We start from the raw sequence: 27,053 nt of genomic DNA, 5'->3' as shown, positions 1-27,053 counted from the left end.
GCCTAGCAAACACCGGGCTCTCGACATTAGCCACCGCGGAGTTTACAGCTCTGGTCCTCTCAGATAACGGAACTTATCCGGCAGAACATAGTTTAGGTTGTTGTTGTTAAAACATGAACACCTGTAACGCTGAAACTTCTTCGTCTCTTGTTGGTTTGAGGACAAAATAAACACATTATTAGCTCATTACTCCACCTAGCGATACTAGCTAGTGCTAATGCTAACATTCTTCTTCTTCTTCGTCTTCTTCTTCTTCTCTTATCACGATTATGATGATGACGATTATTATTATTAGTAGTAGTAGTAGCTCATGAATAGATTTAACTGTGTGCTTTTACTTACTACTGTACTTTTTCTCTCTCATTGTGAGATCAAAGTAGCAATAAAGTGTCACAACACCTACACAAATAAACACAATCAACACATGACTAGTGGCTGTAAAGTTCACAATAAACATCGTCATGTATAAATGCGCCAGTGTGCCATCATGTGAGGGAGGCGCAGTGTGGGATCATGACCCATTTTCCTCCTTTTTTTCCTCTTCTCTCCTCCTCAGGATGAAATATGACACCTGGCCCATTTCAGCCAGCTCTGTCCCCCGGGCTCCCAGTTCCTCCAGCGCCAAACAGCGCTCTGCTCGACCCAGCTCCATTCGGCTTTTTCATAACTAACCCAGCTTTGACAGGAACATTTTATTCATTTTCTACAAACGAACCACCCATCCCGTCACTTTATCCCTCATCCAGCTGAGCAGAGTTTGGATTTCTTTTCTTTTTTTTTGTTACAAAGGCCGACAGAACTGCTGCATGTGGATCTATTCGACTCAGACTTTAATTTTAATCTTAAAACATCTCCAGCTGGCATTCAGACCGGGATGCGGGTGGGCTTCTAACTGAGACCCAGAAGCATCGCCTGCATCTTTTCTTTTGTCTCATAACTCTCTCTCTCTCTTTGGGATGTAAAACCTTTCTCAAGAACTCTGGGTGGTTTTATCCTTTTTTTTTTATTCACAGAGGAATTACGTTTATTTTCCACATAAGAGAAATTATGGAGAGATTTTTATTCACCATGCGTCTTGTTCTGGTTTTGTTCGGATTATTTTTGCTGTCTCCTCCATCCACAAGAGCCGAGCCGGAGCTGCAGGACGAGGAGGAGGAGGAGAGTTCCTGTCAGGGCGCGTTTGACCTGTATTTTGTGCTCGACAAGTAAGTGGAAACATTTGGCTCCATATTCCGTGTTAAACCCATGTTGTTGTGTTTCTGTGAAGGAGGCTTTTATTTTGAAAGGGATGCCTTAAAAAGTTCAATTTCGAGAAAACAATAAACTGGTAATAGCCGCAGCATCTGCGCGTGTGCGTGCGTGCGTGATGACGCACTGACTCAGTACAGTTTGCTGAATAAGCAAAAACAGGAGTGATGACTCTGGATGCATGGCTGCAGATCCTTCTCTCCTTCTTTTCTGCTTTTGTCCACATTTTTGTTTACCCCCACCACCACCATCACTTGGTCATCCAGGATTTTTTTTCTAGAAAAAAATCTTTTAAAAAATGTTTCTCTTTAATTCCCATCCATATTTTTTTCTTGCTCACTCTTTCATTTCCCCTCTCTGTACGCCCACGTAGGAAAAATGTTGTGGTTATGTGACATCTTAGTGTTGGACTGCAGCAGCTGCAGAGATGAAAAAGAAATGGAGGAAAACTGGAGAAACTTTTAGAGACTTACATCTTTATTTTAAAGACGTGTAATTACTGTAAACAAGCTGGCAAATTCAATGGAGCATCTACTTAAAGGACCAATCTGCAAAAAAAAAGTCAAGATGTGACATCATGCTTTGTGCGCTTTAATGACTCGTATGTGTGTTTACTGACTCAAAAGTAGAAGCAGAATAAGAAACATTTAATTATATAACTACCAATTTTATGTTGCTAACTGAGACATGCAGGGCTGATGTAAACGTGCCGTTGTTGAGGCACAATGATCAGGTGAGTCCACCTAACTTTAGCATCGGGATGGTAACACAGCAACACAGCACACCTCTAACGATGTTCCCCATCCTGACCACCGGCATCAGGCAGCATGAGGACAGCGACCTGGCATCATGTAGCTTAACCCGCACGTCAGTGTCCTGGTTGCGTTGACTAAAGGCAGAGTGGCTCATGTAGTGGGATTAGAAGGTGATACTAGCTGGTTAGCATGCATATTTCAGTTGATATCTCAACAGCAAGAAAATAAATCCGACCTCCATTTAAAGCAAATTCCTGCATCAGCTCTTATCTTCTCTCTTATGGAACATTGCCAAAATTGGGGAGGGGAAGCAAGAAAATACAGGAAGCGACAACATTTATGGAAAATGTGGTCTTAATTTGGAGCAGAAAAAGTTGCACGCAGCACCTTTAAAGGACTGTGTGTGGGGGGTTTTGTCCCTGCGGTCTTGGGGAGTTTCATGCATATCACCATGGAGTCCTGCTGTACTTTCTGCACCTTACAGAACCTTTGACAGTTTTTCCTGGCATCTGATTCTCAAACATGGGCCTGCTCCCCAGATGTGGTGAGATGCATTGTGGGCTAAACACTGACACATGCTGTAAATAAGGAAACACTTCATTTTTTCCTCCTGGCATCAGATGCTATTGTTAGCTGTCTTGTGTGTCCACACTTGGGGGGGTGATTAACAAGACATCATTTGTGGACTTCAAAAAGGAGTAAGCTCATTAGTGGTCTGTCTCAAGCCGTCCTTCATCCCCATCCCTCTGGCCTGAGCCAGTTTTATGAGACTCTAGACCCTGCTTCACTCATATGGAAGGTGTAAAAGATGAGGAGGATGCAGGTTATACTTACAGGCCTTTATTCTGCAGAGATAAACGCTGGCACTGAACATTCAAAGGTTGAGAAGTAAGTGTTGGTGCAGAAAAGGTTAGTAATAACTGGAAAGGTACTGCTGCCTTGGCTCATAAAGTGGACTCCAAAAGAATTTATTGCAGACATGGGGCAGATGATGTCACGTCGTGGCTCAAACATGTAAGCCTGCGCTTGTTTTAAAACATATGGATGGGTTGAGAGCTGGCTGTGTGAATATTTTGGACATCTGGGACCAAGTTTGGAAAATGTGGGCTTGAGTGAGACACTGCCTGCATAAGACATCTAACAGGAAAGAAGGAGTGAGGTATATAAACACAACATGCATAAACATAGAGGACTGGAAGACAAAGACACAATATACAAAACACAAGATGTAACAAGGGGACACACTGAACATGTCGTGCAAGCAGCTCTGACATCGGGCTGCCCTTTAGGTGCATTTCAAAAAGGACAACAGCCCTCAATTAAAGGTAGGGTAGGAGATTTCATTCTGATGCACTTTTTGTTAAATTAGTGTAACTTCTCTTTACAATCCGATAGCAACCAATTAGTTCGGCAGTTTCGCATTAAAACGAAAAATATGAATCATCTGTGGAAGCTATAAAATGCTAAAAACATCAGCCAATCCTCAGGGTGGACCCTGCGCGGAGTATTGGCTGGTTGTCACTCTCTTCCTGCTCTGCGTGCACCAGAGAGGTCCGTGCATGATGGCCGAAGTCACAGACCGCAACTCGTCTTCAGGTAATGCGCGTCCATGTGATTGGGAGGCGTGGCTTCGGGGTGAGCTCCGAGAGAAAGCGGCGTGTGTTTACTTTCGAAATCTGGCTGACTCTCACTGAGTTTCCAAAATCTCCTACCCTACCTTTAAAACAATAATTGTCAGACATCTTACTTTAGTGTATTAGCATGCTTACAGTAGCAGTAAATAAGGACGACCAGAGGTATGGTTTTACACCTCTAAGTACTCGGTTTGCACCACGGAGGTGGTGGATTATTCAAGAGACCAACACTGATGTCACAAACGATCATTTGCTGCGTAGCTTTAAGCCCTGAATTGCTGCATATGTGCATACTACAGTAAGTATATCTGCTGATTCAGAGTGGGCGGGATGCAGCTTGCTGTTTTATATGGAACATGTTGTAGAGGAATGGTTTTGGGAGTGTTCACGGCAGATAAAGGAATTCAACTGTAAGCTAAATGCTAACGCTGATGAAAGCTTGTTTGCTTCTCTTATCACTCATCATTCTTGACTTTCTGACATCCCTGCACAGTTACTGTGTGGAAATCAGTCCATTTAAAAACCACTGATCTCTGCTTTCTCTGTCTTTATTTTGTTGTTGGTGCAGTCACGAGTTAGTTCTCCGGCTGGGCGTTGGGTCATGCTGCCTGAATTTAAGGCAAGTCAGCGGAAAAGCCAAAGTGCAGCTGCAGTCTGTAAATACTTTTGATATGTCTGAATACGATCTAGCTGTGGAATGACACCATCCTCCTGTGGTGTTTATAATGTCTGGTCAGATGATATCAGGCTGTCAGGAGGAGGATTTTAGATGTATTCCGCTTTAATGTTTGATTCATGACTTTGTATGGTGCATTTTTAGATAGTTAGATAAAGACTGGCGAAGAAACATCTGTATCTTTTCTCTCGGTTTTGGAATGAACGCGCAGCATTAGCTCAGCAATCACGCAGTAAAGACTGACTGCTGCAGTGGCTGTAAAAGTAGGTTAGTGGTTTTAAACAAACAAATCCTTGTGCCCACTCAGTTAAATTGGAGCACCGTCATTGGCTGCAGGCTGGGGTGGTGTGGGTAGGCCCAGCTGGAACGGCAGACGTCTTAGTGGGGATTTTTTTTTTCTCCCCCTTTTTTCGACTCTTTGAACCGTGAGAACACTGAGCTGCAAAGCTTTCAGACCCACGGAGCTGTTTCCCACATGCCGTCACCCAGATGCCCCATGGGATAGAAGCGGAGGAGGGTAGCCGACAAGTCCACTGGATCCAAAATGGCTACTTTTGACACCTCAGTCAGAGTCAGCCTGATTGACAACCAGTGAAACAACCATAATATGCTTCTTTGTGTGTGTGTGTTGTGTTTAGCTACTTTGTTTGTCATTTAGAGGTCAAGATGGAGGTCATTAAAAAACCAAGTGGAACTGATGCAGAGTGTTTTTATTCATCCATCACTATTTATATTAGCTTCAATGCTAAGCTAAGCTATGCTAAAATTAACTCAGCCACCATCCAACCATCTTCTGCTCCGTGGGTCTAACTCAGCCCCCTCCTCCACCTACACTCTGTTTTTCTCTCAGTTACACACATTAACACACACTTTGTGTGACTCATTTATTTTTCTGGCAAATCAAGGTTTTTCACCCAGTCAGCAGAAAAATACATGACAGTGATTAAAGATGTTATTATTCTACAGGTCGTGTCCAGAGTAGGGAAATATTTTCTCCTCCTCTTCATGCGCTCTGTTTAGCATCGCTGAACAGTGATGTTGCATAATACCTCCCTTTGTGGCCAGAACTATTAGGAATGTTGTTGAGATGACACAGTGTCTGGTGTTCATCACAACATCACAATCCAGAATTCAAGGAACATAAAATGCTCTTAAATTACCTTTAACTTTGTTATTATTTTTTTATGTCAGCTGTGGTGTACACTGCCAAAAAGTGGCCCCCAAACCAGAACACAAACAGGAGCATAAAAACACTCAAATACAACAAAAACCCTGACCTTTCAAAATAAAACAGGAAGCAGAACTACAGGTAAACAACAGATGCTAACTCCCTGCAACATGATTTATTAAGTGCAGTATTAGGCACAAGATGTGCTAGTAGCTAGCTGGCCAGCGGGGTCACTGCCTCCAACTGTGACAAACTGCTGTAAACAAGCTCAACTGGATTAAGAGACAGTGTGTGATTGACATGATACTATCATGACAGTTTCTTAAAGGTAGGGTAGGAGATTTTGAAAACTCAGTGAGAGTCAGCCAGATTTTGAAAGTAAACACACGCCCCTTTCTCTCGGAGCTCACCTCGAAGCCACGCCTCCCAATCACATGGACGCACATTACCTGAAGACGAGCTGTGACTCTGTGACTTCGGCCATCATGCACGTACCTGTCTGGTGCGCGCAGAGCAGGAAGAGAGTGACAACCAGCCAATACTCCGCGCAGGGTCCACCCGGAGGATTGGCTGATGTTTTTAGCGTTTTATAGCTTCAGATGATTCATATTCTTCGTTTTTATGCGAAACTGCCGAACTAATGGGTTGCTATCGGATTGTAAAGAGAAGTTACACTAATTTAACAAAAAGTGCATCAGAATGAAATCTCCTACCCTACCTTTAATGAAGATGTTTTTTTGTCAGAGCCATGTTGTGCTGTAAGGATGTTACAGGTCCCACCCCCTGGCTTTGTTCATACATGTCATTTTCCAGCTTATTAATTTAAACTCCTACATCAGAGCTGTACAGAGTGGGAAGATGGTCAACTTTGATTATGTCAGAGCTTCCAGAAGATAAGGAGGGCCATTGTTATCCTGAGTTATCCTGGAAAGAAGAGCTCTTTTTGGCAGTGGAAGCTTTCCAGACTTGGAACATAAAACACACATTACTCAGCAACATTTACGGCTCCTTTGTGTTTTAAATGAGTTCCATGTGCAAACCGAGCTGCATGCTTCGCTTGTCCTTATCTGTCGTCAGTTTGTGCTGTATCATCTTTCATGTAACACTGTATGGACCAGCCTCTCATGCTCATGATGGCTCTCACTGCTCTTGTCTTGGATCCTTTGCTTTGTTTATGTGTTATCGGCTTCAATGTTTTTAGCACAATCTGGCAAAAATGAACCGTCGATAGCACCGAAGCTGTCAATAATATGTTAACCACACAGGGATTTAATCAGCTGTTTATGTCTTGCTTTGGTTGTGGGTCAGAATAAAAACTTGGCCTCAGATTTAAAGTTTTCATCGAATAGTTTTTTTTCTGGAATGAAGTTTACTTTGGAGCTAACAGATTTTTCACATTATCTCACTCCCACAGTTGGATTTTCTGTCATTTCACAGACAAAGCTCCTCATCCTCTTGTTTCTTTTTCTCTATACACACATCCAGACACATGTTTTTCCATCCTGCTCAGGTCAGGTAGAGTGCCGTCACTCAGCTTTGCTATGACATAACTCCATTTTGTTGTTGGGCTTAATCACTTTGTCGACTCTCACTTCTCTAAAACCTTTATCTTAACCCCGAAATCGCTGAGCTCCACGGCTCAACTTAGATCATTAAAATTAGATCAAGGGATTGTGTGGGGGAGAACAGGGCACCACATAAAATTGTTTCATCAAGAATCATAGAAGAAAATGGCCCACTTCCTTTCCCAACACTGTTTGGACAGGTGAGTGAAACTGCAAGCTAGGCCCTCGGTCCCACGACTGCAGCCACCTCAGACAATCCAACTGTTCCAAGCCAAACAAGAGCCATTGTGGTTCAGAAATCAAGATAAGCAGCTAAAAAACCAAAAGGTGGGAGTCCTCAGATTCACCCTCATGTTAAATAAATACTCCAAAAACCCTCCCCACACCTCTGCATGACTATTAGCTGCAGGCTTCACCAGGCTCTCTCCCCTCCGCTGTTGCTATAATGGAACAATCTGCACAAGGAGTTGGCTCCTGGCATCTCTGCAGGACGGGGGCCGTCTGTGTGTGTGTGTCTGTGTGTGTGTGTGCAACGCTTTTGTGACTATTTCTGTTTGCGCTGCACATTTTCTTGAACTTCTCTACCTCAAGATTCTTTTCTTTTTTTGAAGTTTTTGGAGAGGATTTTGTTTAGCTTGTAAAGTCTTGTCCTCTTTCTTTGCTCAGTCAGCCTCAAAGGAATGTAAACCTTGATGTGGTTGAACAGGTCATGTGAGAAAACGCTTAGATTGGCTTTTAAATTGACCAGCGTTCGTAACTGTTCAGAAAAGATGAGCGTCTGTATCATTTCGAGGCTTTAGCTTTACACCTCCAGCCTGGGTGGCCCTTTGGGAGCATTAATCCGACCCTCTACAGCTTCTATTCCTGCACGATTCGTCCTTTTAGCATCTCACCTTCTCCTCCTCTGCAATCAGTGTGTTTGTTTTGCCTGGATTCACCTTTCATAATTAACGAGCTTACATCACAGCAGCTACTGACGCTCATGCTGATTCTCCTTGAAATGGATGGAAAGTTTGTATAAGACATGTGCAGAAGCAGTCTGTGATGGACAAGTACACACAGAATGAAATGAGCTGTGAAAAAGGAGAAATTTGGGGTCTTCACGGATACAAAACATGATTCTAACAAACAAAAGATGTAATACATGGTCTGGTTTTGGCAGTAAAAAGAGCCTTTGATGACTGAGGCATGATGGGAAACTCCCTGGTATCCCTTGGCTGTTTTTTTTTCTCCCTCTAAATCCTGGCCAGACAATTATCCTTCCACTTCCAAGAAACAACACAAAAACATCATGGTGTATAATCTGGCAAATATCATTAGTTGGTCCTTATTTAAATACAGAGGCCTTATTTTTTTTACATCATTTCAAAGTTTAAAATCTTCAGACTTCTGTATCGAGGAGCTAAATGTTTAGATTTATTTTCTCAAAACTTTACTATTACAGCTTAAATGGAAGTTTTTGATCTTCTGCTCAGGAAAACAGCAACGCACCAATTCTGGCAGGTTCCTGTGTTGTCTTAATGCCGTTACATCAGTTAGTCAGCACCTAGAATAACACTGAGTCAGCCTCAGTTAGGCTTCATCCTCATCCTCATCCTCATCCTGAACAGTTTCACCACAGTCATTAGCTCATTTCCCAAGTGTCGTCTCTCTGGCCTGCTTGTTAGCTAACGGCCGACCTGCTGACTGGTCACATCGTGGCTGAAGCCCTCTCCCTTAATAAAAATTGGCAGAAATACACACAGTCTGAATGAAAGCTAAATCTAAAGGGAGTCCAGGTTTATGGAGGGTCCCCCGTGGGGAGAAGCAGGGCCTGTTTCCTCAGCCTCGGGGGACAGAAGGGTGCTAAATTATATACCAGACGCCTGTTATCTCAGCAGTATGCTTAAATGTATGGTGTGTGTGTATTAAAATGCAGATGTAGCATCCTGCCTGTAGGACACACAATGTATGAGTTATTTTAATCACTCCACTGTAGCCATAGCTGCACAATAGCAACAAAAAATACAAAATAATGTTGATACACAGCTTGTCTTTGCATTGTGCAGCTAATGAGTCGACCCCCTGTTGTTCTGGACTGCAGCCAGGCCACATTTATCTAGTTTGATTGCTTCACCATGTGGAGGTTAGAATGTGTCTGACGGATGGATTAAACCGCGGTTTTTCTCTTAAACAAGTCATTAGTAATTATAATAATATACAAATTATGACTCCTATGATTTATCCAAGCATCAATTAAGGCGACCTGTGCTGCTTTTATAAGTGGATCATAAAAAAATGCACTGAGATATTTCCTGTTTTTCCTGCTCTTAATGTGAAGAAGAAAATGTTTTATGGCTGTGTTTTGTTATGACATGTATCCTAGTGTTCTCTGTGATGAATGACTGTGTTATTTTTTTTATTTTCTTAGATCTGGCAGCGTGAAGGATCACTGGGATGAGATTTACTACTTTGTGGAGAATTTAGCTGAAAAATTTAAAAGGTAAGATAAAATCAGGTCAGACAAAAAGAGTGCAATTACATAAGTGGACCGTATATATATACTGTAACATCTGAAAATGTAGAAAACCAGATATCTCCCCAAGCAGTCTTGTTGCATCGTATTACACTTCCTGGAGCCTCCAAAAATATAGATCACTGAAGAGAAACGCACACTTTACACAGCAGTCAGCTCAGTGAAGTAAAATAAAATCTGCCCCTGCAGCTACAACCGGACACATGCTAAGTCACTCAGTATGCAGGCGGAGGGTTCAGTGGCTGGGCTCGTACAGGGCTCTGTTTAGACTTTCAGCTTTTATAATATGTAGTGTATACTATGATGAAATGTGTGTTATCGTGGGATGTTTGGACATGTTAACATCCACCAACAATGGATGTTAACATGTCCATCAATGGAGTCTGGTGGAGCATAGACTGATGTAACTCAGCTTTACTTCCTGATTGGAAAAGGCTGTCTGCCAAAAGCAATGCAACACTAGAACACTAACACTAACAACACCTGCAGCTCTGTGAATGCAGCCAGATCAAAGAACCGTCGCTGCTCCAAGTTTTCAACAAAGACAAGAAAGATTTCAACAGCTCCAATCTGACTCAGCTTATTCTCACTCATAAACATCACGCTTCAGATATCTGAATGTGTGTGTGTGGTTCCTCACACAGATAAACAGAAATAACAAACCTTCCCACATCTGAGTGAAGACTTGACTGATGGAGGATAAAATATCAACATTTGCGTCACAAACATTCATGCATGGTGTCACTTGGTGTCTTTGTGTCTCATCAACCACAGACTGTTGGAGTGAAACCATAAGAGGTCACTTGTCTCCAATCAGTGTAAAACTTCAGAATCTGAATTCCTATTCCTAATTAAAGATAAATTAAGTATGAAATTGAAATATATAATAAATATCTAAATACCTAGGTAGCATTTAAATCCGTGAGTTGTATCTAAAGAAGAAAATTTTTACTATTGTATAAAAACCTTTACATAGTAAAGAGCATGACATGAATGTACCAGTATGAATGTACAGTGTCTGAGTCAGAGTTCAGTAGTTTGATTGAGACAGGCAGGAATGACTTCCTGTGTCTCTCAGTGGTGCATCGTGGGAGTCGGAGTCTGTTGCTGAACGAGCTCCTGTAGCTGGTCAGCACAGTGTGGAGCGAGTGAGAGGGACAGTCCAGTATGGTCTTTATTTTGGACCACAACCTCCTCTGACACACCTCTGTCAGAGAGTCCAGGTCCTCTCCTACAACATGGCCGCCTTCCTGATGATTCTGTTGAGTCTGTTTATGTCCCTTACCCTCAGACTGACAACAGCATACGTGATGGCACTGGCCACCACAGACTCATAGAACATCCTCAGCATCGTCCTGCAGATGTTGAGGATGTTCTATGAGTCTGTAGTGGCCAAAACATGATGGATTATTGACACTGAAACAACATGCTGTTTGTGTTTGTAGCAAAGGATGGAGTGTTTGTTTTAGAGGTTGTGTGTGTGGCAGGAAATCAACCACAAATGTTTGTATTTCAGTCTCAGGCTGCTGATGAAAGCACAGGTGTGATGGTGTTTTATTTCTTTTTTTTTCCTTTTAGTCCCATGCTGAGGATGTCCTTCATCACATTCTCCTCCAGAGCATCCACCATCATGAAACTGACAGAAAACAGGTGAATACAGATGTGTCTTATTGTTAATACCTGACCTACTTAAGCTGAATCAGTCAGTATAGCACTTTGACGAGCCAGATCTTCCTCAGAGCTGACAGTTCCTTGGTTTCCTCTGTGCAGAGTCGACATCAAAAAAGGTCTGAACTCTCTAAAAAGAGAGATCCCTGGTGGAGACACCTTCATGCACCTTGGGTTGCAGAGTGTAAGTCTGTCTTTTAACTGACTGATAACACATCCTCACAAGAAAACTAGTTGATAATACATCCCGCAGATAGGACACATGGTTACGTTCATGTTAAAAGAACATATGAATGATCATACTGCCCACAACGTCATCTGGTCATGGGACCAATCCAGCTACAAAAGTCCACCGCTAGGAAGGTTGTGGAAGGCTGGTGCACAGAAACGTCACTCAGGAGGCACGATCTGACACCATGAGCTGTTTTGTTAAGTTTAAAACAACTGGGTACAGTTAGCTAAAACAGGTCATTTTTTGTCTTAAAACACACATTAAAAACACTCTTCAAGGACAACCAGTCCCTATTTTTGGCTACCACTGTGAAGAGAGGAGGTGTTAATGTTGTGAGAGCTTCAATTGACAGGACGTTTTAAACTAGTGCTGTAGTCAGTCAGTATTGATCTACTGTTAAGAATATGGAATGACTCGAAGTTAATTGAATTAACGTGTGTTTTTATTTGAAGGCTAATGAGCAGATACGCAAGGAGAACTTCGGTAAGCATCGTGTCGCTCATCGCTGTGAAGCTTCTCTTCATGTTCAAGTGGTGTGTTCAGGTTACAGCACGTCTGCATGTGTTTTCCAGGCACGGCCAGCGTGATCATCGCGCTCACAGACGGAGAGCTGCAGGAGCATCAGCTCATTGATGCACAGCAACAGGTAAGACTAGGACTAAGTCACTAAGACAAAAAAAAGCTTGTTGTGGACTTCAGGAAGCACCAGACACTCCCAAACCCTGTCAGCATCAAAGGTACCAATGTGGACATTGTAGACAGCTACAAATACCTGGGTGTCCACATTGACTGCAAACTGGACTGGTCCACAAATGCAGAGGCAACATACAAGAAGGGGCAGAGTCGCCTGTATCTCCTAAAGAGACTCAGGTCCTTTAACGTCTGCCAGACCATGCTGCAGATGTTTTACCACTCTGTGGTCTCCAGCGTCATCTTCTACGCTGTAGTGTGCTGGGGCAACAGGATGAAGACGGCCGACACCAACAGACTCAACAAGCTCAGTCTGTGGTGGAGGTGACGGAGAGGAGGATACTGAGGAAATTCCTCAGTATTCTTAACAACACGTCTCACCCCCTGCATGACACACTGCTGTCCTACAGGAGCACATTCAGAGGAGCAGCACAGAACGCCACAGGAGGTCCTTCCTGCCAGTGGCCATCAGACTGTATAACTCCTCCCCTTTCTGTAGGGAGAGGAGCTAGGCATCACTGTCATTCCCTCCACTGGTCTATATTTGTATCCATGCATCATATATTGTGCTCATAGGAAAGGATGGTCTCTGACAGTTGTCTGTCTCCCAACAGGCAGAGGAGGCCAGGTCTCTGGGAGCTATCGTCTACTGCGTTGGGGTCAAAGACTTTAATGAGACGCAGGTAAGACATGAGATCAATGCACATATCGGTGTTTACTGTGTTCCATAATAGTCATGTTACAGTGTGTATTTAGTGACTGATGTGGATGGTTTTTCTCAGTGTCAGCATGATGACTTCATGTGACAGAGCAGACATTTAACTGATACTTTATCTGTGTGATGATGACTGGTGTGCAGCTCATAACGTGTCTGAAATTGCATCATGAATTTATATATTTGAGATTAAATCTGAGCAGATTTTAATCACTCACTGTTGTTTTGAGTTTTACTCCTTCTTCTCTCTGGTAACTGTCTCTCTGTCTCTATAGCTGGCCACTATTGCAGACACCATTGAGCACGTGTTTCCTGTGCTGGGCGGCTTCCACGCCCTCCGGGGGGTCATTGATTCGGTAAATATACTTTACTCCGTGCTAAAATTAAAATAGCCTTAAAAAAAATCACAAACAGGCAGTTCATATACACACATTCTTCTCTCACTGTTTATCAGTAATGTTTGTTTTTTAAGCAAAGAACTGATTTTACTTCCATGTGTGTAATCCAGTCACTTCATACTGTAAGGCTTTAGCAGCCCTGATTAGTCAGAGCGGCTGACTGTTTGCACTGTACTGTGCAGCAGTAAGAACTGTAGGTCTTTGTATACTGGCTTCAAGGAACACACACATATATTCAGTAGTACAGTTTGACACGTGACACAAGTCCAGCCCCAGAAACTGAAGCCCTTCACCAGCGACATGCATGCATGACTGATCGTTTTTCTCCTTCAGATCATCAAGAAATCCTGCATCGAAATTTTGGCTGCTGAGCCTTCCAGTGTGTGTGCAGGAGGTGAGGCGCCAGAAACACACACACACACACACACACACACACACAGGATCCTTCCTGAGTCGTCGACACAGATGCCAACAGTGTCCATTCAATCCCTGAAGGGTGTTAATTTCATTAGCAGCCCTCGTCTCTGCTTCTCTAAATTATGGCAATCCCAGACTGAAGAATGACCATATATGGGCGTCCAGGTCATTTAATGGAAATCTACTGGGTCCCATTTAACAGATGGACTGTGAGGGGAGAGGCAGCAGTGAGAAGGAATATAAAATGTCCTTTAGTTTAGTGTCCCGCCAAGAGAAGGATCATCATAATTAAAAGCTGCAAATGAACAGATAAAAGTGGATTAAATAGTTTTTGGCAAAAGCTAAAAGACATTAGTTTTTGGCTTGTTATGAAGTAGTGATTTAATATTCCCTTTAGAGAAGGAAATTATTCCACTTTCATCACATCCATGTTCATCTAGAGACCCAGCAGCTGAGCCTTCTGAAACGTTGACACAGCAGTATTGTGTGTGAGCTAAGTGTCAGTGTTTGTTGGCACAACAGAGTCATTTCAAGTGGTGGTGAGAGGCAACGGCTTCCTCCACGCAAGAAACATCAACCAGGTGCTCTGCAGCTTCAAGATCAACGACACCATCACGATCAGTGAGTGGAGCTGCACAGTGTGGAGTCAAACTGGGCCGAGCCTGAGCTGCACATTTATCAAACTGTTTTTGAAATTTCTTTCCAGATGAAAAGCCGGCCGGCGTAGAAAACACGTTCCTGCTGTGTCCGGCTCCTGTTGTCGATGAAGTGGGAAAGTAAGTTTGTGCTTTCATAGATCCTCATTCCAAGAAAATATCACCAAGAGTGGCTATAAGAAGCCTTAGCTCTTTTTTTTACGATCCCTATCCGAGGCCTCTTTTCTAGATCCCAGTATAGCTTAGCAAAATATCACAGGCTCTGTGCACACACACACACACAGAGGGATATTGACCATTTCTAGCCTATAAGGAGCATGTTTTTCTACTAAAATCAAACTGTAGACAATCCTTCAGCAGCTAAAAGCTCATTTTTTCAATCAAGTGTTAGTCAAGAACAAAACAAAACAAAGGTAGATTACTTAATGTGTACATCAACAGCAGTTTGGTGACATATAAGCCATCTATACACTGCAATGATATGTCCATGTTGTGCTAAAAAGGAAAGCAAAACAGACCTGATTAGCATGTGCAGGATCATCTAGACGTGTTAAAATACAGGCTGTCAGAGTTAAGACAACTGAGGTCAGTGCGCTCGACCTTTCACCGCACCACGGTCGCACACGTTTCCAGTGCAACCCCAGCAGCGAGCAGAACTACTCCTCATCAGCAGGCCGTACTCTCCTTTTAGAGCGTGACCACGGTCCAATGTCAACAATCCACAAACCTCTTTGACCCAACTCTTTATGGGAAGAAAAGTACGGCAGGCCACAGAATACAAGGTTGAGTGGATGGCGGTAAAGCCTTTAAACACACGGAGGAGACAAAGAGGAGAGAGAGCAGGGCTGCACACCTCCCTGACCTTAGAGGGGGCACTCGTGTTCCTAAAATCCAGATACACACATTCCTTCATTTGATTCTCCCAAAGCAGCTATAAATCACACTTTCAGTTAATATTTGCACTGGCAGTGGTGGTGATGGGGGGGAGAAGATAATTTGTTTTTAACTGCAGTGGGGAAGGATTTAAAGAACCTGGACTAACAGCTCCGGCTTTAATCGATATGACTGTAAAACTCACGGTACACCGTGTGCCTCTGCTGCCCTTAAACCTCTGGCTCTGTATATTTTTCCTGCTCTCACCTCCTGAACTTTCAGTCCCTTTTTTATGCCGTAAGTCTTGCTCAGTATTTGCTCTTAGTGCCACGGTGGCTCCTCTTTCTTTTTTCTTTTTTTTTTGGTGGGTTGTTTTCCAGCCTCAGCACCTCCTCTGCCTTCCTTCTCTCTCCCTATCTGTCTTTTATTGGTCTCTGCTACACACAAACTCCTTCTCTCATCCGCTGTCAGTCTGTCACTCTCTTTCAGCAGCATGTCCACTTTTGACTGATCAAAGCCTTGTAGCAGCGAGCCTGGTCTTTCAAGTGTGAGGCTGTGTGTGTGTGTGCAGCCTGATTCACAGCAGGGTGGAAACATTTGAAACTCTACCAGACTAAATGACTCATTAGCATTATGTAGCTTTTTGTAGGAACTTTAACAAGGTTGTATGATTGCATTTCTGGGCTTCTAGCATTGTTTTAAATTGTGTGTGTGTGTCTGTTTCATTTCCTTGTTTAAGCTCTCTGCCACTGTGCTCCTTATTTCTCCCCCTGCCACGCTGTTTTCTTCACACTGCTCAGTATTTTAATGTGTTTTCTTTCACTGTCACTCACTTAAAACCAGCCTAAGGTTTAATCACAGACCTCTGTCTTCATTTACCTGCCATTTATATTCACATGAGAATCAAATCTCTGTTAATCCACCGCTGAAAATAGTCCCTAATTACCACACTATTTATAGATTTTTGACTATACATTGAGGTGTTGGTCTCATGTCAGCCTGCTGTTGATCCTGAACTTCACCCACTAACCCAGCTCTCCTCTCTCTCTCTTCACGCAGCCAGACAGGTCAGTGAGTCACAGCACAGACAGGTTTATCGGTCAGATGGCCTGCTTTCCATCTGCCAGGCCTCATTCACATCCAAGCACGCCTTTCATCCACCTTTTTTTAAGAACTTGAACCGCAACAGGCTTCAAAGAGGTCACTCGAGGTCAATGGAAATTCTCGGAATTGTTTTTTAGCCCTCAGAAGTAGGGGGGGGGGGGTGGAGTCAGAGGGAGGGATTCTTCAAGAAAGAATTCAGGTCCAAAAAAGCTTCGAAAGCTTTGTCACAGATGAGGGAGGAAAACATGTTGACTTCAGCTGAGTCTGATCATCAGATCATCAGTGTGCCTCCTTTAACTCATAATCCCCAGTGTTCTGTGGTTGTTTGCTGGTGGTTCCAATTACGACCTCACTTCTAACAAACCACGCCACAGATTTGGTGTGAACCCGGGTTCGAAGGGTTTACATAATCCAAACGTGGACGCTGAGATTGTCCCCGTGTGTGTGTTTCAGGGTGATTTATCTCCAGGTGAGCATGAATGACGGCCTGTCCTTCATCAGCAGCAACGTTCACATCACCACCACAGAGTGTGTAAGTCACATAACTCATCACGCATGCGTTCATATGTGCTGTGTGGAATGTTCTACATCTTTCTTCTTCTTCTTCTTCTTCTCTTTTTCTAGAAATGTTGTTTTGTTCTCTGCAGTCAGCTTCCTTGCCCTTTATCTCTTTCATCTTCCCTTTCTCAGTTTTATTATTTTCCCCTTTTTGGGTGGGTGGGGGGAAAGCCAAACCACAGGGGTTGGTAGCAGCGATCCACCCAAAGGAAAAGAGAAAAAAAAGATCCTCTGAAGAAGGTCAGAGAAGCAGGTTCATGACCATGAAGTTCTATGGTCTGTAGGTCTGTGGATGTGTTTGTGAGTGGCTTAAAAACAAGACATGTTGGAAGATATGAGGCCACAGAGGGGTCCCACTCTTTTGAAGCCCCCCTCAGTTCCTGTGACATCATTTTCATGTAGGTACTGTGAATCAAACCGCTGTGTTGTGGTTCATGATATACAGACCTCGATTAGACAGACCGCTGTAATTAGCTGCATCTCGCCACTAAACCGAACCATATAGACTGAAAGCACCACAGAGAGGCACGATAAGTGGAGATGGGTATGCCTGTCCCAACAAACAGCACGCAAGTGAGGCAGAGACTGTAAATCAAAGTTAGAAATAAATGCCACAAATGCAACAAAAGCCCCTCCTCATAAATGCCACAGTGAGGGGGGGGGGGGTTATTGTTACAGGACTTGCAGATTGGAAGATTTCAGAGAAATGTTGGTGCTGCACAGATGGATCCTCAGCAGGATTTATCTGCTATATATATGTATATATATGGGTAAAGTCTTAACCGCATGTGATCCTCATCTGTGGTCTGTAATGGGAACCATGTCTGACTCGCGGGCGCCTGTCTCACTTCAAGCTGGCGGTGTTCACAGACGGATTCATTCAGTGATTGCACAACCTTCATTAACCACTGTCATCCAGAAAAATACAAACATTACAGCGACAGAACGGAAAACCAGATCTATCACACCACTGCAGCTGTGACCGCTGCCAGCACTGTACTGCATTATATTCTGATCATTAATATGACTGCTGGTAGCACTGCTGCATTATATGTTAATGTGTAAAAGATGTAGCATTTTTCTTCCAATAATAATAATAACAGATAAATGCCTGTTGCACCCCCCTCTACTCCCGAGAGGACAGTACAGTAGGATTTGGTTGTAGTCGACTTACCACCGTCAGCCATCCAATGCGCTTGTGTCATGTGTGTATTCTCTCCAGTTCGACGGCACCATCCTCCTGATCACCCTGCTGGTGTTGTTCCTCCTGCTGGCCTTGCTCTTCATGTGGTGGTTCTGGCCTCTCTGCTGCACTGTGGTAAGACACACAGGAAGTGGACCATCACACGGCCAAATAGCCCTCTGAGAGGTGTGAATGTCATTTTTCTTAATTTTTTTTTATTAATTGCATCATATCTCTGTATTCTTTTGTCGGCAGGTGATCAAAGAGCCACCTCCTCCCCCTCCCCCTGAGCCTGTGAGTCAATTACCAATATTGGTTTGTTATCAGTTGCCATTATAAAACATAATAATAGATCAGAAGTGACGTTGAAGGCAACCTCATGTGAGGACGCGCATCCCGTCATCTCGTTACCATGGTAACCCAAAAGATGATGTTAAGTTTTTTTTTTAAGGGTTTTGTGTAAAAAAGTGGATTTTTAACACAAGCTGATAATGTGGGTGATAATGCACCTACTGAACCTACCGGTGAAGAGAGATGGGACTTTGCTCACCATGATCCACACAACAACTGATAAATATCCATTTAATGGAATAGGAGCGTTCAAAGTGAGCGAACTGTGCACAATATACGCTGGTTTTCCTTAACTCCTAATGAAAGTGACAGGTCTTAGGAAGGAAAAGGGAATGATAATAGTAATAGATACATTTAGACTACAACACATACAGATGTGTTTGTAACAGGGAGTCTGTGTTTTGGTGTTATAAGAGTTATAAAAGAGGATTTTTGCGTTTTAGGAGTCAGATGATGAAGACGGCCTGCCTAAGAAGAAGTGGCCTACAGTGGATGCCTCATATTATGGAGGAAGAGGAATTGGTGGCATCAAGAGGATGGAGGTGACAGGACGACACAACACTAACAAAAACAGAAAATGTATTTAAATGAAATCCACAGATTACACTGTGTCTGCTGTCTCCATCCTGTCTGTGCTTTAGGTGCGCTGGGGAGGGAAGGGCTCAACCGAGGAGGGGGCAAAGCTGGAGAAGCCTAAGAACGCTGTGGTAAAAATGCCGGAGCAGGAGTACGAACCCTTCGAACCCAAACCTAAGAAACCTCAGAACAAGAAGCCGCCTCAGAGCCGGAAGTGGTACACGCCCATCCGGGTAAACACAGACACAGTTTCACACGGACAATGGAGCACTGTGGTGTTAAACATACTTTAACTTTCTGAATAGATGCTTGAATTTTAGGGGCTTTAAAACTGCCTTGTTTACAGCTTTGTTAGCACTTTTGCATTTTTGACTCCTTGCCCAGCCTCCTTTTTTATTTTTTATTTTAAAGGGTAGCAGAACCCACAAAGAGGCCCGAAACACTTCACTGTGCTGACATGAAAACATGAACACGAGTGGAGTGAGTTTTCACAAGGCAGCAGGGAGGAATAAAGCCTCTTCTGGCCCCGCTTATCTACAATTAGTTGCATAACAAAACACTGCAGAGACACTATTAGACACAAGCACAATGCAGCTCTATGTGCAAGCCTCTCATACTGTAGCAGCACTGTTAAACAGTCAAATGTAACACTGTTCATACATAACAGGTAGGACACACACAGCGACTGAACTGGGCTGTGTTTAACCCCTGCTCTGTAATTATCCTGATGTATGATTTTACATCAGATTAGTGCGTCATGTAAGGGAGTAGAAGACCCCTCCTAATCCCTTCAATCCATCAGATTGTGCCTTAAAAAGCTAGAGTCAAGTTAAATGCAGCTCACCTGCAGCCTGGATTATCCTTCTAGCTGGGATCATCTTGTTTTTCCTGTGACTCTGATCTGATCTGATTCTGTTTTTATTACTAAAGTGTTCATTTTGGGAGCCAGATCTATCCAGTAGTCTTTATGACTAATGAGTGACAAACCCAGAGAGGAAGGAACTGATTATCAGAATCAGCTGCTGTGGTGTTTGTTTGGGAATAAAACCTGCAGAGAGCCCTGGCTCTGATTGGGAACCACAGACCAAATGTTGGAGGAATCAGCATTATTAAGAGGGTTTTTAGGGTGGAGGAGTGTGGTGTCCAGCTGTTATTAAACCTCTCCCCCCTCTCCTCTCTTCCTCTTCAGGGTAAACTGGATGCTATCTGGGCTCTGTTTCGCCGCGGGTACGACCAGGTCTCTCTGATGAGACCCCAGCCCGGGGATCATGTAAGTGCCTCAGTAAAGCTCTCCATCCACTCTCCATCCACACCCACTCTCTCCTATTCTCATGTTTATTTTACATGTGTACAGTTAGAGCAGAGGGAGAATTTCTTTGCACACTACATAATGATAAATGCAAATTGATCCCGAAGCTCCTAAATTGTGCAAAAATCCCCTCTTGGTGAGAAAATCTGTCCATAGATCCCAGCTGCCAAACTGTCCTGGTGCGTTTCCAGCCTAAAAAATGCTTCAGTCATCTGTAACCATTACTCATCCTGCTCTCAACCTTCCTCCATCTGTCCGTCCGTCTTGTTCACTCCTGGTGTTCCTGTGCTGGCTAACACCTCCGTTGGCCCATTCCATCCCGCTGAGCTAGCCTCGCTCTCACACCTGCTTCACATTAGACGCCATAAATCGGATAAAAAGCAGAACGGCGGACGGCTGACATCCTTGTAGTGTTCTGATGTGTTCTTGCATGTGAGCTGGTAAAACTTCTCTCTTCTTCACAGATTTGAGTTTGGGTTGAATGTGGAGAGAAGATGGGAGTTCAGTGAGTGCAGGGGATGTTTTTAATCTATTAAACATCCGACTGTGCAAACTTTCATAGGCACCGTCACATAGGTGGATGAACCTCAGTCATGCTAGCTTTGCTTTGACACATACGCTGATCTCAGGCACTTCTTAAAATCCTGCCTTATAAGCTGAGAATTTCCAGTGATGTTTTAACAGGAACTCCACATTTAAAAGTGTTTCTTGGCATCACAAACAGGCACAGAGACAGAATTTGCAGCCAGATAGATGCTTAGCCTTTCCTAAATTAAAAAAAAAACGAGTCAGCATCAGCAAACGGGCAGAAAGTCAGATAAAACCAGATTTCATCAAAAAGCTCTTAGTGATGGCATGAGCTCTGCATGATGCAATCCTTATTTTCTTGAAGAAATCTCGTCTCTTTTTCCACAATGCCGCTTGTCTCTTTAACATCTTATAGACCCAAGGGCGTAGCTTTGGCGTGGACGGAGGTGGCGCGTTAAATTCTGGAAGGAAGGGTTAAATTCTGTTGAAATCTTAGGTCCCTATCAACGTCAAAAGCAAATCTACACCCTTGTATAGACCGGCTCATTTGAGTCAGCTCCACAGTCTCACCCTCAACGGACCTTTTAGAGAAAAATGTCACACTGGCAGAGACTTTCAGATTCCAAGGAAAACTAATGATTGCAACAGCTGTTAAGACCAACCCAGGCTGCCATCCAGTACAGTGCACTCATGCAGTGGCCTAGCAGGTTTTTTGTGGTACCAAAACCCTAATATATGTGACAAAGAATCATTTTTCCTTCATAATTTCAGATAAAACAGCCAGCATTCAGTCTATATCCAAGCTTCTCAGCGTTCATATGGAGCAGAGACTGTGTGTGTGTGTGTGTTCTCTAAATCACAGTTATCAACATTAGCCATAATGTGATTGTGTGTCACCAAACCACATCCACTGCACTGACGTCAGAGCGAACAGTCCCAAGCAGTCCGCTCCACACTAACTCTCTCTCCTCATTCACATAAACACGAACCTCTCCAGGGAGGCAGTTAGTGGACTAAAGGACATGAGGTAATACCTATGGCAGAGACGGCTGCCAGGCCTGTCTCCATGTCTCTCACACACACACACACACACATACATCATGCCAGGGGCCGAGACGATTTTATGACCTCGGTAAGACTGTAGACAGACGAGAAAGAACAAGCGAGTGTGGCTTTCTTTAATCCAGGAAAATGTTCAGAGGTTCAAACCACAGCTGGGTGCTAACAGAACAATGTACATGAAGCGAAGCTGGCGAAAAAAAAAACACACAACCTACATGCAATTCAGCATTTTGTAACTCAATATTATTTTTTCCTCCTCAGCAACTAAAAAAAAACACGGCTTCAAAGGTACTTAGAGGTTTTCACACAACACGGACCACAGCACTGTTTACATGCTTCACTCATGTGTGATGCAACTCTCATCTGTAGCAGCCGGCTAAGTTAAGGCTGCAAACCCAGGGTACATCATGGCTAGTTAACTAGAGATTAGCTGTTTTTACAAGGAACTCATAATTATGTGGAAACAAACATCTTTTAACAGGACATAAAGACTCAGAACTGTTCTGTGGTACTATGAGTTTCAGAGCCTAACTGTGATTCACTGTTACCGTGTCGGTTGTAATGTCTATGAGCTGAGGAAGATCGTTTGTTTCTCAATAAACAAGCTCATGGAGCTAAAAGTGCAGGACTAGCTCAGGGAATATGTATTTTATTCATTAAACGACAGAGGCAAGAAGACCAAAGAATTTAAAGAGGTTGCAGTTTTTTGAGTTGTTGTTTTTAGGAATGCCAGACTGGATGAGTGCGGACAGACCAGAAACCGGTGGTCGCTTCTGGATTCTCATGAATGTTTTTATTGATTTTCTGCCAAATGTTCCTTCTGTGTGACTGCATGAGAAATACTTCTGCACAATCTTATTTTGTCTTATATTCTTCTTGTCAAATTTCTTGACCCGTTGAGAGGCGAGCTGATATTTAACAGCGGTGTTAGTGAGAGGTCTGTGGTAGATGCCGAGCTGTTGAGCTAAATGGAAGCAGACAGGAGCGGTCGGCTGGCAGGAGAGAGAGTAAAAGTTTACAGTGAGCTGTTGTCTCAGTTCAGTTTGGTTTATTATTATTATCTTGTTGTGTCTGTTTGTCTGTCTTTTTTACTCACTGTAATTGAATTATATCGTCCGGTTTAAATCCAGCTTCCTCTTCCTGGGGGCTTGTTAAGATGTCTTCTTTAAACACAGCTCTGTGGGTGACATCATTTTCCACGATGTAAAACCATCATCCTGTGGCTCAGATCACTGATGCTGCTTATTAGCGGATTAACATTACTTCTCTCCACTCTGGCTGCCAACCACCATGCCAGTATGGAGTGGGTAGAGTTTCCATGGTAACAGCGACCTCTGTGAACTCTTAAATTTAACGAGGAGCTCAGAAGTAAAATGTGATTTCAGTCGGAATAAATTAATCTGTTTTACAGTCTGATAAGTCAATTCAATTGTTTTTAATACCTTTTTATTTAACATACATTCACTCACACATACACACTCCATATGGTCTCACCATGATCAGGGAAACTTTGGTAAGCAAGTCACAGTTCTCAGGACAGAACATTAGACTAAATGGGATAATTTGAAGTGGGGCGTAAAGTGGGGATTTAAGTGTAATCTGGAACACCAGCTGGCCACACACAGGCACACATAAACATACAGAGAGCAGTGCCTGTACCATGACCTGAGATCGACTACCTTCTTAACCAGATGTACTGTAGATTAGACACCTGTGTGTGTGTGTGTGCATTGTAGTTTATGCTATTTGAATTATGATATTTTGCCTACATTAACCATGATGCATTGCACCACATAATAATAATAATAATGCATTGGTCTTATATTGCGCTTTTCTGCTCTGTTGGGCAGGCACTCAAAGCGCTTACATTGAGATGCATTATTCATTCACACCACATTCACACAGTGGCAGTGGTAAGCTACAGCTTAGTAGCCACAGCTCCCCTGGGGGAGACTGACGGAGACATGGCTGCCAAGGTGCGCCTATGGCCTCTCCGACCACTGCCGATTCATTCATACACATTCATACACCAGTGAGTGCACTGGAGGCAATGTGGGTAAAGTGCCTTGCCCAAGGACACACAACAATGACTAGGGCAGAGCTGGGATTGAACCGCCAACCTTCCAGTTATTGGACAACCCTGCTCTACCACTGAGTCACTGCTGCTATCTGGGTAACATTAAGACGCTGCAGTGTATCAGCACATAAGCCTGTACCTATTCATTTTTTGACCAAAACATATCAACACATGGCAAAAAAAAATAGCATTACTCACTCGGTAGCCTCCTCCATCTTGGTTTTTTAAATGTATCTTTAAGAGCTTGAAGAAGTTCTGCAGCACAGCGCCGTGAGGAAGACGACTTTCCTGCAACACACACACATGTTCTGTCAGGGTTGGGTCAGTGACAGCAACAAACCAAGGCAGCAAACTTTTAAAATTCAACCAGCTGTTTCAGCATATTCACTGCTTGGTCTCTGCAGCTCAGTTTCAAGATGGTTGCTGCTGGCCTTAAATGCTGTTAGTCCAATGGTGGTTGGTGGCAAGTCATGAAACAAGTCATGGCCACATTGGAACATATGGATGCATTGGCCAGTGTCATCCAGTCATTGGACTGATCCCGCTGCAGAGGTCTGTGTCAGGAGGAATGGTGCAGGTCCAGACAACACGTGTTAGGCAAAGATCCTCTTAAAACACACAAATTCATGATTACAACGGTTCCTGTTGTGAAGCTTGTCAACCTCATGGATGTTATATTTGGCCTCCATGAGTATCTGTTCAGTCCTGATTAAACCTTCATGTCTTTCTTTTCCTTTAGGGTCGATGCATAAACTTCACAAGAGTGAAGGATGAGTCAGCGGCAGCCAAGGCCCCACCACGCACCCCGATCCACACGCCTTCGCCGCCACCACCGGACTACCGTCCCATTACCCGCACCCCCTCCTCGTCTCCCACCTCCTCCAGCCCTCCTGCCAAATCCCCCGCATCAGGCCAGGTGCCACCGGGGCCGCCGCCGTCTCGCACACCCCCAGGGCTTCCCTGTCCACCGCCATCGCGTCCTCCTCCCAGCCTTCGACCCTGAATCCCACAAACACACCGCGCCCTCTCTCCCGCCCTCCCAGCGCACCCGCTTTGATATCACATTGATATTACCGCCCTGTTGACCAGTTCTTTCAGTTTGAAGGCTGTGGTCCTCGCTGCCAAAGATACTCCTGCTATAAGCCAAAGATCAGCTGTCTGTAGAGTGCCAATCATTCTGTGTTGGGGATAGAGTGTCAACTTAAAGTGTATTTTGGAGGTCTTTTTTTACATGTACTTCAACAGGGTCTCTTGATGAGCTTTAAAACTGCAGTTTGACAGAATGGGGTGATTTGAGGAAATATTTTGGTGAGATCAGGGAGGAAAGTTGCTTGTAGGAACAGGAAGAATACTGCAATGGGCAAAATTTCTTCTTCAACTACTGAGTCAGGTCATTGAGAAAAGGCGAAAAGTAGGTTACATGTGAAAATCTGAATGGATTGGCTGATTTCTCCGTTGCTGTGTGGCGATTTAAAGGAAAGGAAGTTTAATTGGTCGTGTTCTTAATGGTGCTGAGAAACATAAAAAAGTCAAATTTGATGAAAAACAATTATATTTTTGAATAATTTTGTTTCTTTTGACCAAAGACATACTGAAACATTCCAGCTCTTAAACAGAGAAAGGTGATTTGAAGGTATGTGTGAGATGTGTTTTAAATTGCTGTGTTGATTCTTTGAGGCTTTGGGTTTTTGTCCTTTTCATGTAGTTAAATTTAGATTACAGCAATATATATATATTTTCCTTTTTGATTTGATTTTTTGTTATCTGCGCACATAGACTGATGGGCAACTACAGTACTTTCTGTTAGCATTTGGACATACGAGCATCCAGGTTCAGGTCTCTCCTCACATACTGTACTTCTTTTGATAAGCATTATGTGTATTTTATGTCTTCAGTTATATCACCACCGGTCACATTGCAACTGCAGGGCAGTTCAAAGAGCATCTAATTTATTTTACTTACTCCCCGACAGAAATAGAGGAGAGTACTTGAATGTTGACAAGGTGTCCAACCGCCAAGACGGACAACAGCTAACCAGTTTAAGGTTGTACCAGCGTTTTTTTCAGCAACTCGGCTACACTAACAAACATTTTTAACTATGTGTTAATTAGCCAGGAGAAAGTGTGCATGTTAGCAGTGGCTACATGCTAAATTAATGTAAACACCTGCCAAAAATTGAACCACAAATGATGACATTTTGACTTCAGGGTGTAGAAAAGAGGCTGAAAATGCTGGTATTACCTCTGTATCCAGTGCCTTCTGGAAGTTTCTTCTGTTTCTTCTTCTGTTTTTTTTTTTTAATGTACGTCATTCAGTTCTGTCCTGTGCTGTTGTGTTATTACACACATTTGTAATTGAAGTGAAAAACTCCAATTAGCTCCCTATGGTGTAGAAAAAAACGATATTTTTTAATATCATATTGCTACATGTGGAAACCATCAGACTAATTATGACTCATGCAACAAATTTAGCTGCATTTACCAGGACTCATCCAGAAACACAAGCACACAGGGTTTTATCTTTACATAATGGAGTCATAATTCATGCAGCATAGATGCACGGGGAGTGCTTGAAAGGGAACTTCTTGGATTCATGTGATTTATACCACAAATAGAATATGTTAATCAATGTTTTTTTAATGTATGAACAGCAGTACTGCAGCAAATATGAAAGACGTATGTGATTTTTTTTCTTATTGGTTGACATGACTTTTTTAAACAGTATCAATAAAGGTTGACTCCTAAGCTTCTTTTCGAAAGCTGCATTGTGTGATTTCTTACTATAATACTATAATCAATAATAAGGTCACCTCATATATGTTTATGCTAATGTTACATATGGGGGGGGGCAGGCTTTATTCAGGAGTCCAAGGGTTGAGTCCACCCGACGCTGCAAGTTGTTTTGTTTTCACCCACAGTTAGACTTTGGCATTCAAGGTAGGGTAGGAGATTTCATTCTGATGCACTTTTTGTTAAATTAGTGTAACTTCTCGTACAATCCGATAGCAACCGATTAGTTCGGCAGTTTCTCATTAAAACAAAGGATATTAATCATCTGTGGAAGCTATAAAATGCTAAAAACATCAGCCAATCCTC

General features: G+C 43.2%; 1 protein-coding gene across 1 annotated transcript; it reads left to right on the top strand.

Annotated features, from left to right (window-relative positions):
* Positions 1–584: 584 nt before the first annotated feature.
* On the top strand, positions 585–26,716 carry antxr1c (ANTXR cell adhesion molecule 1c). The gene is made up of 18 exons (XM_028408035.1): positions 585–1,205; positions 9,457–9,528; positions 11,140–11,211; positions 11,332–11,413; positions 11,914–11,944; positions 12,034–12,107; positions 12,766–12,834; positions 13,142–13,222; positions 13,598–13,658; positions 14,204–14,302; positions 14,388–14,457; positions 16,768–16,846; positions 18,095–18,190; positions 18,311–18,349; positions 18,850–18,948; positions 19,048–19,215; positions 20,172–20,252; positions 24,698–26,716. Exons 1-18 carry the CDS (start codon positions 1,048–1,050, stop codon positions 24,959–24,961), a joined length of 1,695 nt encoding a protein of 564 aa, XP_028263836.1. The 5' UTR covers positions 585–1,047; the 3' UTR covers positions 24,962–26,716.
* Positions 26,717–27,053: the final 337 nt, after the last annotated feature.

Source organism: Parambassis ranga, chromosome 6 (genome assembly GCF_900634625.1).
Source record: "Parambassis ranga chromosome 6, fParRan2.1, whole genome shotgun sequence".
NCBI lineage: Eukaryota > Metazoa > Chordata > Actinopteri > Ambassidae > Parambassis > Parambassis ranga.
This window is presented reverse-complemented; position numbering and strand designations above follow the sequence as displayed.

What these genes read in the sequence shown, in the direction of transcription:
- antxr1c (XM_028408035.1), top strand. Translation starts at nt 1,048, where the DNA reads ATGGAGAGATTTTTATTCACCATGCGTCTTGTTCTGGTTTTGTTCGGA. An exon ending in CTGTATTTTGTGCTCGACAA is followed by an intron (nt 1,206 to 9,456) that starts GTAAGTGGAAAC and finishes TTATTTTCTTAG; the next exon opens with ATCTGGCAGCGTGAAGGATC. An exon ending in CAACGACACCATCACGATCA is followed by an intron (nt 14,303 to 14,387) that starts GTGAGTGGAGCT and finishes ATTTCTTTCCAG; the next exon opens with ATGAAAAGCCGGCCGGCGTA.